General features: G+C 41.9%; 1 protein-coding gene across 1 annotated transcript in view; it reads left to right on the forward strand.

The window, feature by feature from the left end:
- The first annotated feature begins 840 nt into the window (after window positions 1-840).
- LOC124069220 (glypican-1-like) overlaps window positions 841-18,536 on the forward strand; it is a 60,886-nt gene continuing 43,190 nt past the window's right edge. Inside the window, exons 1-2 of the mRNA XM_046408116.1 lie at window positions 841-980; window positions 1,124-1,652. Of these exons, the coding sequence (XP_046264072.1) occupies window positions 1,493-1,652 (160 nt within the window). The 5' untranslated portion in view covers window positions 841-980; window positions 1,124-1,492. The remainder of the gene's footprint in view (window positions 981-1,123; window positions 1,653-18,536) is intronic.

Genomic DNA, 18,536 nt, shown 5'->3' on the forward strand with positions numbered 1-18,536 from the left:
CATTAGTTATATTGCTGCCACTGGCCATGGCATTTGCTGAATCTGGGAACCAGGAGTCACTGATGCTGTTGGAAGTAATGAATAAAGTGAAAAAAAAAGCCAACTATGTATGAAATGTATTCTGTTTTATAAACAAAGCATTTCTTTTATGGCTTTTACCAAACAAAGTCAATTAGATAGGAAAGGGACTGGAGGTTAGGGAAATAAAGGGAAAAGGATAGAAACAACAACAACAACAACGATAAACATTAAATTGTTGTACGTATAAGACAACACAAGTGCGAAGTCATTTCATACAGAGGTTGAGCAGAGTTCCTGTTTTCCATGCTTTGTTTTCCACGCTCGGGATCATTTCAAGCTGGTGTTATTAACCAAAACGCACGTCCAAAAACTCAGATAATGAAGGCATTCAGCAGGTGACAGGTAAACTGACGGCAGCGCTGGGCAGGTAGCGACTTGCCGTTTAATTGCACCTTGTGGAGCGATGTGGCACATGTATGCAGATACTCTGCAGAGCGGAGAAGAGTAATCAGGTCGAGGGCGGTTCACCTGTGACACCTGGATGGTGGAGACCAAGCTGTCGACGCTTACAGTTGAGTCACTGTGAGAGACTGCGCAAAGCACCACATACACACTTAAGACTAATGCAGAATGGATATGACAGATGTTTTCACAACTAAACCCAAGGATCGAAGCTGTCAAACAATAACGTTACTCTGAAACATGTATTAAAGCATATAATGAGGCAGAATGCAACGGAAATGGCAGGAGGAGCGCAAAACCTCTAAACTCTCTCGCTCTATCTATCTGTCTCACTCTCTTCTTCTTTTCTTTCTCTCTCTCTCTCTCCCGCCTCCTACTCATTCCTGAGAGTGGCAGCGCTGGCACAGCATCGTTCAGAAAACCCTGATCTGGAAACGAGCTGCTGTGGCTGCCTGCGCGCACCTCTTTCCTCAGATTCCCCGGGGTCGTCATAGCCGGTAGGCGTGCGGAGACAGAACCTGGCTGCACAGCGTCAGCTCAACACGCTGCTTTTTTTCTCCTTCTTTTTTTTGGCACGACCTCAATTATTTCAGCTGTAAATGCGACACCTAATTCTCATCTCCTGCTTCTCCCTCTCTAGGTGAACCAAAAAACACCCTTAACAGTGGATATATGCGACAGGAGATCTGCGCTCAGACCTTGAGAAGATACAGCTATTTGAGCAAAGAATAATAAAGCTCCTGTCCTGTCCACATCGACCCTACGCTGGGAGTGGGAAGACACGGGACCTCTGCGCCTTGAAGAGTCGCTCCTGTGCCGTGCAGCAGTACGCGGAGAGCAGCCACAGACCCAGCAGACGCACTGAAAAGGCAGGAGGATATTTTACGCACAGCAGCACTCAGTAGCTCTGCCTGACACGCGGCCACTTACTGGGAGTCTCCTGCTCCGTTTAGGACTCAGCACAGTCGGATTTGCACTTGACTAAGTCCACATACAGCAGTCGGCTGGGATGGATTCCTTCATCATAGCGGCTCTGGCAGTGTGCTCTCTAACGGCATCAGCCTATGGGGACAAAGGGATCAGCAAAGCCCGGAGTTGTTCGGATATCCGGCTGTTTTATAGCGGGAAAGGATTCTCTCTGGATGGTGTCCCTCAGTCTGAAATATCAGGTAAGCTCCTTTCAAATACAGCCCGACCCAAAGTCTGCTGCGGTCATGTTGTGCGTGCTCTTTCACTAGACCAAATCTGATCTTCACTCCGATCCAAAACACACTTCCAGGATTATCCACCTGGCCAAATATTGCAGTATATTACTTGTTTCAATGATTCTATATTATCTTCAGAACACTGTGGAGCACCATACAGTTGCTATAAACTCATTGCCACTGAGAATCATAATCCCCCCGAGGAATGTTTGTTTATTTTGGGGCCAAAGTCGCACCTGCAGTAGCACCATTTATTAGTAAGTGTTGGTGTGCAGCTCTGACTGAGCCTGAAAATATATGATTGTATGCTTGTGTGCACAGTGTAGCCTGTGCACATCACTGCAGGACAGCTCAACACAACTCAAAAATGTCTTGTTAACCGCAAGCCCAAAGTGAAGTATTTTTGTAGTTTGTTTTCTTGTGAGAACGAGCAAACCCAGTTTCTATCTTTATATCTTTTGAACCTGCAGTCTCACGCTCATCCTATGTCACATGGTGCTTTAAAGCAGGAGCTCTACCTTTCGGCTATCTTTCAAGATGAAACGCAGCTTTGAAAAGATATTAAGACAGTACAGACATGTCACAGACGATCTGACTGTTTGATCCCTGATCAAAAATATGAAAAAGTCCCTTCATATCCTCTCGCGCTGACATTTTTAGAAACACAGACACAGGATCAGCAACACCTCTCCTCCTCTTCTCATTTCTCAGTTTCCTTATCAATCCAAACTAAGCTGCTTCTCCTGAAGAAAACCCCTAATTTTTCATCTTCTTTGAGGTGCGTGGCTTTTGTGCGGGGAATTTTTCCTTTTAGAACTGAGAGCCAAGTCACTTGACCATGTGCTGTAACCACGCAAATATTATGTTGCTCACTGACGGTCTGATGTCAAGTCACAAGCCCCTTTGCAGTTCAGATGATTACACATGTGCCTTCCCTGGAATTCAGTGCAATGCTTTTACAAGCACACACTCACATAAACACACTCTCTCTCACACACACACACAGAGTTTACTGCAATTTCAAGTTCTACAGTTACAGTATCATACATGCATGGGCAAGACAGGAGACTGTGACCATACATACTTATATAACCACTTTTCTGTGCACAGACTTAAGCCAAGTGTTATTCAATTTTGAACTCACCTACTTTAAACCTTAGTGAACAATTTTCTGAAAGTAAAGAGCACAAAGCACAAGACTAATACTTGAATCAATCTACTCATAGCCTTTAGTCAGCAAGAAATAAGTGTGGATGATGTGCACATTGTGCCTCTGAATATTGCTACAGTGATTCTTACTGTAACACTGCTGCAACACGACATACCATAACATACCCTCTCCTCAAAAAGCCTCTTCAAACTCTGTGTCAGTTACCTTCTCTATGTTTTCCAATTCATTTTTCACAGAGTGCTACTACCGGTGTACTAGTGCACTACTGTGACAGCAGATAAACCCTTTTCTCCTATCAAGACAGCGATGTTTGTCCAATTGTACATGCTTAAAGGCACTAAGGCATACAAGGGTGACTTTCTGTAGCATTCACCTAAAGGTCACAAACTCCTGAATGATCCTAAAGTAGAAACTGCTCTATTTTCTGATAGCATATGGGGCCTCATGCTGCAAAGCACAGCACAGCACGGCTGCAGGAACAGCTTTGTGTCTTGACAGAAAGAGTTTATGTGTAATGTGCTGTTGGTTTTGCTTTTCACCGTACAGTTTCTAGGGGATTTCATTCAGGAAACTAACTATCTTAGTCTTGCCACTAAGATACACAAAGGGAACATTAGTAGGACATTTGTGAGGAACAGGATATCTGATGCCAAGATATGCAGTAGATCTTTCCCAGTGATTGCACTGACGGGTTAGGAGAGATTATAAGATTTGAGAATGGGGCAGTAATGTGATGAAACTGTTAGCTCATGCCATCGGGCCATACATCATAAGGTAGTGAGGGCAAAGTAGTAACTGGACACTCCTAATTTAATTGATTGACCATACTGAATAAATCATTTGATAGAATTAACGCCAGTCACGGTCCCTTAGATATCCCCTTTTCTCCCAAATGTCTGCAATAAATAATGCTTTAAAGAGCAAATCTGTCTTGTCATGACACCACCTATTTCTCTCGTTTCAATCAATGATGTGGAGCTTACTTAAGTCCGGGGTCAATGCATTCTCAGAAAGATAGAGAATAAAGGAGTGAGCCAGACACTGAGGGCCATGAAGAGATAGATAGAGAACTAAGAGAGAAAAAGAGAGATGGAGGGAAGGAGAGATTTGGCTTTGATAATATTTCTCCCCGTGTCCCCGTCTCGTGGCTCTCAAGCATAAATAACCTCTCATCTGCTCCAGTCTGGCATATTAAACACCTTAGTAAAATATGAAAGCTTTAATTTATGCCTCCAAATTATGAGCCACCCGAATGTTGTGGATGGTCCCTGACATTTGCAGAAGGATGTTTCCTGCTGTGACACCAGGGCCTGATCAATCTAATGTATGGGCTGGGCCTGACTCAAGGTCACATGCTGAGTACATCACCCCTATTCAGTCAGGGAGGATGAGAGACGACTGCACCCAGACTCTAAAAATGATGTCCAGACGCAGCAAATCCTCTGCAATGCTGCTGCATAATATATAAGATAAAGTTCCTTTGTGAATGCATTTAATATGCAAATGAAGTCGCAACAAGGTCTAAGAGTAATATGCATTAAAACAAGTGTGCTTCAAAACTAATGTGGTTTCACTAAAGTTATTTTTTACTTTAGTACATGTGTTTTTTCTATTTGAATTAGTAACTTTTGTGGACATGAGAGATTTCTAACCAGTTTAATCTCCCCATATCACAGACCCTGTTTGATTATGCTCAGTCAGCGGTGAAAGAAGATTCTTAGATATTGCTTTCACATCGATACGCTTCATGTAACAACTTGGATTGTCCCCTGTTTTTAAATAATTTGCCCTGGACAAAAAAGCCATGCGGAGGAAAGCTGTTGAGTTAAGGGCGAGTTGTGGTGAAGCTCTGTTTACTGGACTGTGGCAACAGTGTCAGTTGAGCAGATGAAGTATGGTACTTCACAAGTAATCAAGTGAACTGATTGATTCTCTTAAAATGACGATGCTTGTTTAACTCTGTCTAATGTAATCAGTTCTGGAAACAGATATTTTTTTGTCTGTGTTTACCAAAAATGGATGATTGATTTTTACGAGGCTCATCTGTCTCCTCCCTGCACTGCCCCCTCCCTGTCCCACCCCATCATTACAGTCTTGATGACTTATCTCTTTGTCTTTCAAGGGATGACATTCTTCATCTCACTGTTTTCTCCTCTCATTGGCTCTTAAAGGGAGAGGAGCTCTTTGAAAGCAGCTGGCAGGGAATGAGTGTGAGATGCTCAGTGACATATAATCCTATACAAAGAGACAAGTGGCATGAGAGATCTGCAGAAAGGCTAGTAGCCTTTACATGGCATTGGCTTTCCCATGCTGTATTTGTGTTGTTCTTGATTGCTGGTTGCTACAGGCTGACTATGAGTGGCTCAGGGCTCTGTAGTGTCATCTCTAACCAGTGTTTGGGTAATGATACAGTGGGACTGCTGCTCACCAGGCCTGCTAGGAACTGTTGTTGACTAAAGACTGACTTGTGGCTGGAAATATGGGCTGATCAGCATGGCAGCCCATAATGAAAAGTATGGGAATGTTTTTAACTCTGCAGCTTGACTGTGAATTTGGGTATACTTCTAAAAATGTGTAGTAGTTGTAGCTTTGCAGCTAAAACAGAGCAGAAGTTTTCACACACCAGGTAGAAAATCTTGTCGGGCAACTCCGTCACCTCTCTGACTGAGGGTAATGATAAGGTGATAGCTGCTGGTGTGTTTTCTGCCCCCATAGCACTTTCCAAAGCCAGAAGTTGAATGGAGGTAGGAGTTCACTGTAAGCATAAAACACAGCTGGCTCATACTGAAAATATGTTACCCTGGAAAATTACAACACTGTTTTAGACTGATAGTTTTACACCCGGGGAATTTTATTTTCTTATTACATCCTCAGTGGTATACAAGCACCCAACCTTCAGGATCTGCATGACCTGCCGGCCAAATACCTCAAGTGTTCATGTTCCGGACTAAAATGCAAACCTTCCAAATGCAAACTCTCAATCTCTGTGAACATACCCGTACAATATCTTTATATCTACCACTAGTTTTTGTTAGGTTAAAACCTTCCAGCTCCTCTGTCCACTCTATTGTGACGTTGCTCACATGATAGGATTCTAAAATGTATGTTCACACTTAATTGTTAATAGTGTTAACTTCTTTGCCTGTGTAGTCCCATAACGAACCCACATTCCATAGCAGTGGTCATAGAGACTTAATGTGTCACATTCAAGGATATTTTTTGTCAGTGGATGTGTCGTTTTTATTGCATGTTTGTGTCCCAGTACGAGTTCCTTATTTAGAATACATTTTAGGTCATTTTTACCCATTATTAGAGAGGATAAAGTTGGGATAGACAGGAAATAAGGGAAGAGAGAAAGACAGAGAGGCAGGGAGGACAGACATAAAACACACACAACAAAAGTCCTGGTCCTTGTGACATTGCGATTACATGGTCAGCAACTTAAAGCCCCCGGGCACCAGGACACCCATGCTTATCTTATTTCAGTGCAAACTTTGCAGTGGCAATGCTGTGTTGTCTGCCTTTTGAACACCACTGCAATAAAAATGCCACATATCCATCCATCCATTTTCTATACCGCTTATCCGTAAGGGTTGCAGGGGGCTAGACACTATCCCAGCTGACTACGGGCGAGAGGCGGGGTACACCCTGGACTGGTCGCCAGTCAATCGCAGGGCCAATACACAAAGACAAACAACCACACACTCTCACACTCACACCTAGGGGCAATGTAGAGTAGCCAATTAACCTAATGTGCACGTTTTTGGTATTGTGGGAGGAAGCCGGAGTACCCGGAGAAAACCCACGCAGGCACAGGGAGAACATGCAAACTCCACATAGAAGGGTCCAGACCGAGATTCAAACCTAGAACCGTCTTGTTTTGAGGCGACAGTGCTAACCACTGCACCACCGTGCCGCCCAATGCCACATAATTATCATATTTCATGCACAAGGAAAATAAAAATTGTTTAATTCTACAAAATACTTTATATTGTTAAGGAAAACAAAACAAAACAAGGAAAAAACACATGTTACCATATTTATATTTTTATTCATTTATTAATGCTAGCTGTATGGATGATTGGGACAGACAAAACTTCACTGTAAATAGTGAATACTGTGTGTGTTGAGATAAGCTTGCAGTGTTGTCACTGTGGCCATTCTGGAAACAAGTCTTATCTCCATCCCATTAATATCCCAGTTGATGTGGTGTTCTTTTCTCCATATGGTGGATAACTAATTGATCGCGCAGAATTACATATTGCTGCCTCGTGAATGGAACTCATTAACTCTCTCAGAGATAAGAGGGACAGAGCTTTTTTGAAGGTTAATGTCAGCCTAAAGCCCCATGCATCTGTTGGTCTTCCTCTACAGACAGATAAAAGCAAAAGCAACAGTTGTTTCTGTATCACAGTGTGCACGCTCATAACTCTGCTGCAGTTTGAAGTGTGTGAATCCCTGCATCTGGGCTCCTGTCTGTGCTTGCCCGAGTGCATCTGTGTGTGTGTCTTAGTGAGCGTGCATGTTTCTATGTCTACGTGTGTTTGCCTACCAACTGAATATGCTGGAGCTGTTAAAATGCTGAAGTCAGTAAGAAGCCTCTTGAAGCATTAAGCCATAATGGGCTGCAGGGAGCATGAAACAGACCACAGTGTGTTTGATGTTCACCATAGAGAGAGAGAGAGAGAGAGAGAAAGAGAGAGAGAGAGAGAGAGAGAGAGAGAGAGAGAGAGAGAGAGAGAGAGGCCGATGGACTGCTGACTGTGACTTAGGCTTGGTTTTGGCTATTCCCTGCGTTACCCTGTGACAGGCTACATGTAGGAAAATGACACAAAGAAAAAAGAAGAGAAAAGGCAGCTTTAAAAAAATGATTAAAAGCACAACACTTCCTTTTAAAAATGCCCTCTGTGCTACAGGCCTGATAGAAACATGGAAATGTGGAGGAAAGTCTGTCCAAACATGTTAAGTTTAGTTAAGTGCGGAAACCTTTTTACAGATTGCACACTTAGATGTCCTTCAAGTACAACAGACCATCTTGAACTGAATCATTTTTGGCCTGAAAATTTAGGGTCTGACAAAAATGTAGCAATTTTCCTCCATTTCCTTTAAAAAGAACAAGTCAAGAAAATAGTCAAATACTTATCAGTACATTTGACTCATTTTTTGAAAGACATACTTAAGAGCCAACAAATATGTCACTATTTTCCTTTCTATTTCCCATGACAAATTTTGGAAGATTACAGCAATGTACCTTAGTGTGTGCAAGGTAGGAAACCGAGCTCCAAGAGAGACTGCTTATTGCTTGTGGGAATGTAATACACTAGAGCTACCTCATCTCTGATCAGCATGCACTTTAGCTGGTGCCACACCTCTCTTTTCTCAATTCTTGCACTCCTTGTGTCTTTTGTTCCCTGTCACTAGTCTAATGTGAGAGTAGCAGTTCACACGTACAGCATTTACTTGGCAAGCACACACACACACACACAGATGCACAGATGACAGTACAGGCCAGTCTTTTCTTGTCACCACAGGGGGTGGCAGTGTCATTACAACAGGCGCATGTGTGTGTGTGTGTGTGTGTGTGGGTGTGTGTGTGTGTGGAGCGGGGGGGGGGGTCTCCAAGGGCGGCAGTGTGTTGGTGTGTGACTCCTCTTTTGTTTTCTGAGGAACTGCCTGTGTCAAGAGGAGAATTATTCCCTCATCACAGCAAGTCCCTTCTCTGGTCCTTGTTGTGTACGTGTATGTTTGAGTGTGTGTGGGAGTTTGGCTGCAGATGTGTGTACATGTGCCTAATGTGTCCATGGGCAAATCAGAGAGAGCTCATTTGTGTGTGTGTGTGTGTGTGTCACAGAAGTGTGATGACTTCTGGAGCTGTTTTGAGAATGTTATTAAACTGCTTCCTTTCCATTTGCTGTCGTTGTGTGTGGAATGAGTAAGTGAGTGTGTGTGGTTGTGTGTGTGTGTGTGTGATGATCGCTGGCTTTTTTGTTTTGCCCTTTCGTCAGTTATGTAAATGTATGTGTGCCACCCCAAGCTGTTCGTGTCTGGCACATGTCCCCCCTCCAGCAGTGCTTTCTGTAGACTAGGTGAGTATTTGAGGTGACAAGGAACTGGCTTTAGCTCTCAGCGTGACGTCGCTCGTGCTCCAGCTACCCCTCGTCTTGCTCTCTCGTCTCCTGCTGCTTGACAGATGGTACAGACCCAAACCAGGACGCCTACTATCACATCAAGTGAGGGCACACAGTAAGAATTTTACAGGGTGACACGCCCTACACCAATACACACATATGCACGGTTTGCAACTGTGGACCGCGGTATGTGTTGGGAGACTTTCATTCTTTTTGGTTACACATCCCAGAAGGGGAATCCTATGGCTATTGCAGTCAAGTTCAGTTGGCCCACTGGGGTGAACCAAATCTAAATGTTCAACTCATGATTATTTTTATCAACAGTGAAAGATGATGAGAAAGGAGTTTTTGACTGTCAGTCAGACAGAGCCAGACATTTGCAGACATCACTTTGGAGATTAGAAATTTTCTTACAAAATTATTGATGGTTTAATCGACAGTGAAAATAATCATTAGTTGCAGCCCTGTTTCCATTGATCATTGATTGTTCACAGTATAAAATGTCAAAAACAGTGGAAAAAAAAAGTAAGTAAGTGGAAAAAAAAAAAGTCCACCAGATTTCACTAGAGCCCAAGGTGACATTTTTAAATTATTGGTTTTGCTCAACCAACGACCCAAGGATCAAAGATATTTAATTTATAGTGACATAAAGCAGATAAAAGCAGAAAATATTCTTAATTGAAAGAACTCATATTTGGCATTTTGCTTGACAAATGACTTCAGTGATTAATTATAGTCACAATACAGTAGTTGTTCTACCAATTCGCTAATCATTAAATTGACAAATTTTAAAATTTATTTTCATTTGATGAGTTAGTATCATCTGATTCTGGGGCATCATGACTAACAATGATCATGTCTTCTTTTGTGAGGAGAGAGTCTGTTTTGAGCTCCTTTGTGAAGCCCAGGCCACGCTCTTGAGCTCTTCCCTCAGTCCTGATCCAATTGTCAGTACCCAGTATAATTGCCAAAAAAAAAATAAAATATATATATATATTTTCTTATGGAGACAGCCTTCAGGCTCCTATCTCTCAAATACATAAAAAAGGAAATAGGAATTGAGGAGATGAGAGATTGGACCTGCATATGAAAAGATAGGAATAGATGATAAAATCAGGAAGGTCTCGTCGAACTGTTGAATGCCGGAAATGTGTCCAGCACCTCGCTGTTCCACTGCCTGGCACACACAATACAGATTTAATAAAGATAGGACACACAGGCGCAGCAGTACACATATTCCCTCAACTACACACTTCCCTTTGATAAGCAATCACTTCTGTTGTGTTCAGCAGTGGCTCTTTCTTCCACACATAGGTTGTTATTAAAAAACACTGCAGCTCACATCCACAGAATTAAACAGTACAGGAGTAGCGGTACAGAAGCCTTCTGTTAGCGTATATGTTATGATATCCCAGGTGTCTGAAGCCTCGTGAATATCTTCAATGTCTCCACTTTTCCCTTCTCTTCACCCTGAGGTGTAAACATTCTCAGTAATCCTTTCCAAACTAGCAGCTTGTACCATACTACGAACTCGGAACAGCAACTTTCTCTTCATCTCGAATCAAATGTTCCTCTCTCTGACAGATCCCTCTTTGGAGGTTTAAATTGACCATTTTAGAGGATTTAGTTTTAGCTGCTCGAGGCAAGTGGCTCCACACAATAGCATGATTTTTCTTCATTGTTACTTGGTGTTCATAATTTCCTGAAGGTTTTCTTTTATTGAGATAAACTGTTTCACACTAGTTTTCATTATAGTAATTATTTCCTCCTCTCTGTCTCTCTCTCTCTAAGTCGTTTCTGCCTTTGAGGCTTTATTCTCTCTCAGTCCTCCCATCTGCTCCTGTACAGGAAGTTGCAAATTAATTTATTTTTCATGTGGAATTTTCTGCACGCTTGCAAATGCTCTACAAAAGTCATTGCTAGTTTGTTTCTGTTGCATATCTGTGATTTTTACCACTCCATGTTTTTGTGATCTAATTCTAGCATGTGTGTCACGGTTTGAACATTCAAGTCATATGTTTCAAGAATACATTTTAAAAACACAGGAAAGTCTTCACTGTTTATGGGGATTTACACAAGGGCCCCCCAGGGCTCCTCTGTCCTGTGGGAATCCATATTCTCACACTCATTTTAACTGTTGCTTCTCCAACTTCCTTTGCTCTTAGTTTGAGTGTAATTACAGTGAAATCTGTGTGTTGTTTTATTGGCTTCCCGGGGGCCTAGCAACCACAGTTTTTCCAGGCTTTCGTGCTCTGTGATTCTACTGTATGTCTCCATCTACATCCGGTACATTTTTGGAATCTCCACTGTATAATTGGCCTTAAACTTCAGCGATTCTTGGTCCCCCATAACATTAGTTTTTCTAGAAACCAGAATACCCAGATGAGCTCTAGCTGTGCACTTCAGCCTCTTTCTCGATGTTTGTGGTGAAGCAGCTTTCTTCCTTTCTCTCTGAGTTCACTCCAACGCTCATCTCCTGTTGGATTTTCTGCTTTCTGAGCGCATTTTTCTGTATTTAGATAGTGAGAGTTGGTTTTGTGTGACATCATTTCTCTAACGTTATTTATGGCAAAGGAAAGCCCCATGTAGTTCATGGTGGTTTGCTTATTTGGCTTGACCATGCTATGCTATTTAGATCTGGAGGTAGGGTGACTGAAGATGGAGGAGCGGGAATGACCAGAGGATTACTAAGGTCTTATGAGAAGAGGTACGCATAAAAAAAGCTCATAATTACAGGGGGAAATATATAATTACTGTCAATTGTCATCCTGTTTTCTGGTACAGGATTAGCTTTTTTTATTTCTCAAATCCTTATTATTTTTTTCCACTATTCTGACTTTCTCGACCCCCCCTCTCGCTCTCTCTCTCTCTCTCTCTCTCTCTGTCTGTACTCTCTTTTAGCAGCCCTTTCCTTATTTTAGACAGTTGTTTAATGTCCATTCCCACAGAAAGTTTCTGCAAACCAATTATAGATATCACCTCTGGACATTCTGTAGCATCATATCCTTCTTAGACGTGGCACTTTAACCAATTAAAGGCAAGGTGTTGCTACTCATTCTGTATGTCTACCTGAAAAGACTGACGAATAGTGCAGAGGAAGAATTCAATATTATATTATAAGGAATGTTGATACGTTTCAACATGTTAGATTTTGTTGATTCACATGTAATTATGCTTGTCTCCACATTTATGGCAGAAACTGACTGAATTTCACATAATTGTGTTTATGCAACTGGAAATGCCACCATGATTAAAGTGTAATCGCTGAGTTTTCTAGTATCTAGCTTAAAACTAAACACAAAACAATTTTTACTATGAGTTTATATTCTATTCTACAAGAGCTCAGTTCAAATATATTGTATCTTCTATAAACTTTCCCTCTTCTCTCCTTCCTCCCAGAAGGGGACGACCAGCAGTGAGCTAATGAACCTAAAATGACAATGACTTATTCTGCTTGCTTTTCTTCCGCTCAGCCGTAACAGAGGGTATCTCAGTTGGGCCCACTCATCATCGTTTCGTTTGTCTCGTTGTTTGCTATCCCTTCAGTCCTCCCTCACTATTTTCATCTCTTCTTTCTCCCCTGCAGAGTCTTCTCTCATAAATATTTTACATCTTCCAAATGAACTCTGTCAACCCATGCTTAGCGCATGGCTGGCTTCCTTGTGTGTCTCTAATGTGTATAATGTGTTGTGTCTAGTGTGTGTGTTTGAGTGTGTGTTCGTTGATTTAAATATATCCTGTATTTACATATACCCTATATATGTAAAAATTTCACTGTGTGGGTGTCTTGCTGTATTGACTCTAATTGTACTCTAATGGACAACTTTTTTCTGCTTGCATGTTTTGATAAGCGTGCACATACAGCATGTCTTATACAATGTTTTTGTTGGTTTATCCAGTCCCTTATCCCAGCAGACAAGGTGACTAAGAGCATGTTATTTGCAGCAACAAGCTGTTGGCTTGTGCAGGATTGTTCATTCTGGATGCATATACCGAGAGCCGCTGTGCAGTATGCCAGTCAGTAAGTGCTATAATTGTAATTAATTTGATTTAAATAGTTAGATTCTAAGTGCTTCATTCAAGACCAGTTTGACAGTAACTGGTGAAGAAAGATGAAAGCTTTCATCATGAATGTTCTCCATCCATCTGAGACTCAGCGAGTGCAGCGACAGATCTGCGGGGTGGTTACCATGTTGTTTTAAGGAAGTACTCTTTACTCCTCATTCATTTTTAAGTGTGCCTGAGCTGCACCTGCATGAGGTGATACAATAAGTGCAGCATGTTGCAGCACTGTGTTTTGACAGTTCATATTATAGGGATTTTGCACCACCCAGGGACAATATGGACAATATATCTGGGGGCAGCCGTGGCCTAGAGGTTGGAGAAGTGGCTTGTGATCGGAGGGTCGGACGGGCAGGAAAAATTTGGGTGCGGTGGAGTGATTAATGCAAAAAATGCCCCCCCCCCCTCCATTAGCCCGCTGATGTGCCCCTGAGCAAGGCACTTAACCCCCCAATATGCTCCCCGGGCGTTTGATGCTGCCCACTGCTCCTGTGTGTGTTTCACTGCATGTAATTTGCTGGAGATGTGTGTGTTCAACTAAGGATGGGTCAAATGCAAAAGACGAATTCAATGTGTGTATGTAAAAATATATATACTGTCAATAAAGCTGATTCTTCTTTAGCACCTGAGAGGTGCTAGGTGTTCGCTAACATGTGTCTGTCTGTGTGTTCGGATGTTAAAGTTTTGTTTTTTTATCCCATGGCTTTACTGGTTATTGTAACAGTAATGTTTGTCAGAGATGGTCTGGTAGGTGTCCTCTCTATTTTGTGTCTGGGTGTGCTCTGGTTTATACTAAAAGCCCTGTCTTTAAATCTTTCATGCTCTTGCTACCTTCCTGCTGTGATAAAATGGGAGACAGAGATGATGCTTAGGGCTTCTAAAGAAATAGTAACTTTAACCCAGTCTCTGTTTCATCCTGTCGTTCTTTATTTTCGCGTGGTTTGCTCTATCTTTATTTCACCTCAGCATACCTACTTATATTCTCATCACTCTCTCCAATAAACAACACATGAAGTCTCTTGCTAGCTCTTCGTTGCTTCACATATATCACACTGTGGCATATTAAAAATCAATTTTCATCTCTTGCATCTACAGCATTTGTGTATGTCTGTGTGCACTAACATGCTCATTATTTTCTTGTGAAGTGTTAGATGTGCATATCTACTGTATGTGCCTAAACTGTCACACTGTTCGCCTGCTGTGTGTCCCCTGTTCTCTGCACCCTACATTCCCAGCAAACCCTAGCAGCCTCAGTTCTTGCACTGGGGCCCAGGGCAATCACTCAGTCAAATTGAATCACAAATCCTGTTGGGCAGAAGAAAGTGTGAGGCTCAGGATGAATGGCTCTGCTCTGTCATGTGATGTGTGCTGATGAATGCTCAGGGACTAGAGGACAGGATAGACTCAACTAAAAAAAGTGGGTCTGGAGTGGGTCTGTCCTGAAACAAATGTCATTTAATTTTACTTTGAAATTTGAGGGTACAGTATCAAAAAGTAATGACCTTAGAAAAACTTTTATACATGGCTTTTAGGTTTCTCATCCTGAAGCATTTGCAAAATTGAAGATCTTCCCCATGGACAGAGAAAAAGTAAAGCATGGTCCTCTTTTTGAAAGTACAGTAGTTTGGTAAAGGCTAACAACAACCTACTTTCCCTGTCTTGGTTCTGGCACACTTACCCCTCTTTGAAATGTGGTGGTGACGCAAAAAAAAAGAAGCATCGGTGCTTTGATGTTCCATATTGGGGTGTTTTGCACTCTCAGCGCAACAGCCCTTCTCTTCTTAAATCTTCCATCCCTTTTCCAGGCTCTCAGTGTTTAAGATATGAGTTTAAATTTGAGACTTTGCTCCTTTGCACCAGTCCCCCCCCCCCCCCCCCCCAGCTCTCTCCAGCTTTCTTCACCTTCTTTCAGTCCTTCTGTGTCCCTTCACATCTCTCTTGGCTTAGTTCCCTTGATTAAGCACAGCTGTCGTGCATATCGCAAAGCCTCTCTTTTTTTCACATTGTTGTATAAATTGGCTGGCTGTCTTTCTCAGGCCCCGGCCCTGTTGATTTTGGGTGACGTCAATAACTGCTGTTTATGCCTTGGACACAAAGCTGAATCTGCTGTCTCTTTTGCCTCTGGTCAGTTAGCCAGCACATAAGTGTGTGTGTGTGTGTGTGTATGCTTATTTCAATATGCACCAGTGAGACATGCTCGTTAAATTAAAATCAATCACAAATTGCTTTTCCAAACATGTCCCTTCCCTCAATTCCTTCTAAGTGACTTGATTATTATCTTGCATGCTTTGGCAGCCATATGAGTTCAAATTCTTATTAATGATAGTGTCGGCAGGGTGGATGAGGAGGAGAAATAGCTACTTGTGACTGGCACTGGAGCACTGCTTAGCTCCTCAGAGTCACTTTGTGAGGCAGAGATGTGTACCTTTAGGGCACCAAGTCCATGGCAGACTGGATTGTGACACTGAGGCGATGGGAACCTAAATCACTTGCCACTGTCTGTGTTTATCTGCTGCAAGCTGTGTAGGAGGAGAGCTGAAGGGTGAGATGACCTCTGGAGCAGGACAGTATACCGTGACGCACACCCAAACACACACACACAACTGCACGTTGTTCTTCAGTTTTCCAGTGTGTGTACTCTCTGAGCATGCCTGATACTTTAACCACTCCAGGCCTGATGGACTCATAAAATTGGTTTCCAGAAAAACATGTTACCAAGATGAACTTTAATGAGTGGTTAGCTGTATGTCTTTGCTGCTTTCTCAGACGGTTATGTGGTAAAATTGTGTAGCCAATAAGGGCTCCACAAATTATTTTTTTTTATGCTGTGGTATGCAAGATATGATGTTTTTAAAACTTTTAGTGAAGAACTTAAATGATTAGACAAGGAATCAGTTCATCAATTAAAAGAAAATGAATAGTTTTTATTATAGAATTAAGAGTTTTTAGTGTAGAGGAATGACAATAACAATTTGCTGATCTTTCAAACTTTTTTTTTGCTTCTGATTTCATTTTGTTGTAAATTGAATACTGTTACCTGCAGGCATTTTATGTGATTTGTTTTTCTTGTGTTCTCTTTTGCATGTATCAGGCTTGTTAACAGCAACTTAATGGGGGTTTATTTATTTGTGGATCACACTGCTTGTAGGATTCAAGTACTGCAGAGGCCTAACATCCATTTCAGTCACATGCCAAGTATTATTGTCAAACAGTTCTCGCCATTTTAAGCTGGCTTGCTGTACACACACTTCTGGAATGCTCATATTATGCCTGGAGTGCACAAGTCAAGGCATTTCAAAAATGCCATATAAATGCTATGTTGTGGAATATGTCTACTGCAGAACTTCACCTGACTGTCATCCTGAGCACTCAAAGCTGCATTTTGACTGATATGTTGATTATTTCTTGATTAATCAGTTAATAGTTCTGCCTATGAATATAATAATATAAAATGTTCATTTAATGTTGTATGGAGACTATCCAAAACAACATGCTGACAGTCAGTGTACATGCTGATAAGTATGAGTGGACACGTGTACACCGACGTCATATAAACAGAATTGCGTGCATGTTGGACTAAATATGGCATGAAAAACAGTTGGGTACTGTTATATTCGTCACATGTTTTCAAAAGTACTATGGACAGGCTAAATGTATCCCAGACAGTCCTCCAAGGACATCCCTCCATTGTCATAGGAAAGCACTTTAGCTCTTTTGATAAGCTGCATTCACTTCATCAAGCTGCTTTATCCTGCCGCCCCCCTCACTTTTCACATACAGTTACCTTTTCTGAAAGCACTTTACTCTCTTACTCTCTCTGTTTGCTCCTCTCTAACAGGCATGGAAAGCTATTGTATGTGGCGGCCTACCAGTTCTCCCCATAGCTAAAAGACATGCGGCGGTTGTTAGGAGAGGCAGCTTTAACTGACTGAACTCCCAACCTCCCACATCACCCATTTTGCAAATTGCAGCTATGGCTCCCTTCTCTCCTGAGAACACAGCACCTAATGCACCATTATACTACTATAAATACCCTTTTCCATAGACCCAGCTCACACTTTCATTTTTTATGTGATTATTATTTTATTTCCAAGTACTGGCATGGTCCTTTAGTGTACTATTAATGTCCATCGTTTTAGTGGAGGAGAGAGGAACTGCAGTCCTGCTGTTTCAAATGATTGTACACAGACAGCGATAATATTGTCATATGTGAGTGATTATCACCAAAGTGAAATGTTTACAGTTTGTTTAACATTAAGAGAAAGCATCCCTTAACAGGAAGTGTTGTTTTTGCATGATTTTCTTTCACTAGCTGCCCCCAGAGCAGAAGCTGTTTTTGATTAATGCACAGCAGAAATGTATACAGCAATATTCTTTATAAATTTTATGTGTCAAAGAGAAAGCACAGTGCAATTTTTAATGCTAAGAGGAAAACACTGTTGTCTCTGGTGTTGGTGTATACTCAAAAAACATGCTATTCTGTTAAAAGTCTGGTGATTGTCAGGAAGTAGAGCATCCTCTTCAAGACTGCCCCTGCTAATGTGGCAACTGTCAAATAATAAAACAAGAAAAAAAAGGGCCAAAGAAACTGCAGTTCTGCTCTGGCTATTGACTATTTACTCACAGATTAGATCCCTATCTCTTCTAATTGAGTTCCCTGGGATTGGCACACTCAGATTGTCCATGAACACAACTCTGATCTCTCAGGCTCACCGTGAACTCCTGCCTGCAGCCACGTCAGACACATTCACAGCAGCTCAGAAGTGTCCCCCTAACTGCTTCAAAACCCATCCAAAGTGAAATGATCATTTTCACTGTAAGAACCTTTTAATTAACTTTTTTAGTTTGGGAAGGAGGAAATGGATGTATGTAACTAAAGACCGTGAGTCGAGCGTTTGCTTGTTCTTGTGGAGATGTTTTGGAGGCTCGTCTGTCTTCTTGTAAGAATTATATTGTCTCTGCCTTGTTTAGCAAACAGAGTCTGTTGGGGTGTTTTTTTTTTTCGTTTTTATTGTACCTGTAGGTGTTTCTGCTGTTTTCTACAACAGGAGATATTTGCTTTTATGAGTGGGTCTGTCCTTGCTGTAAAACCAGCCTGTAGCACTCGGTCGTGGACTGCAGCAGTATCTGGTGATACAGACATCTGCCCTGGCAGTTAATGGGCGACTACCCCTGTAGTTATTATTGTAGACTGTAAAGGGAACCCATCGTGCTGTCTGGAGACAGCCGCCTTAATAAGAAACTGTCGACTTAGAGTTCCTTTCTCAGATGTGAAAGGACCCCCTGTTTCTTTCTCCCTCTTTCTGAACCTTTTCTCTTTCATCCGGTCATTGTCTTTGCAGAGATCCTTGGTAGGGACCACTAGCTGTAAGATTTTGCTGCCTCTCCACACACTCCTCTTCTCTCTTCCCCTATATCTAACCAAAAGCAGGCTTTGATGTTCAGTGTCTTTACTCTCTGAAGACATGCTGCTCTGTTCCCCATACA

Source organism: Scatophagus argus, chromosome 13 (genome assembly GCF_020382885.2).
Source record: "Scatophagus argus isolate fScaArg1 chromosome 13, fScaArg1.pri, whole genome shotgun sequence".
NCBI classification, from domain to species: Eukaryota; Metazoa; Chordata; class Actinopteri; family Scatophagidae; genus Scatophagus; species Scatophagus argus.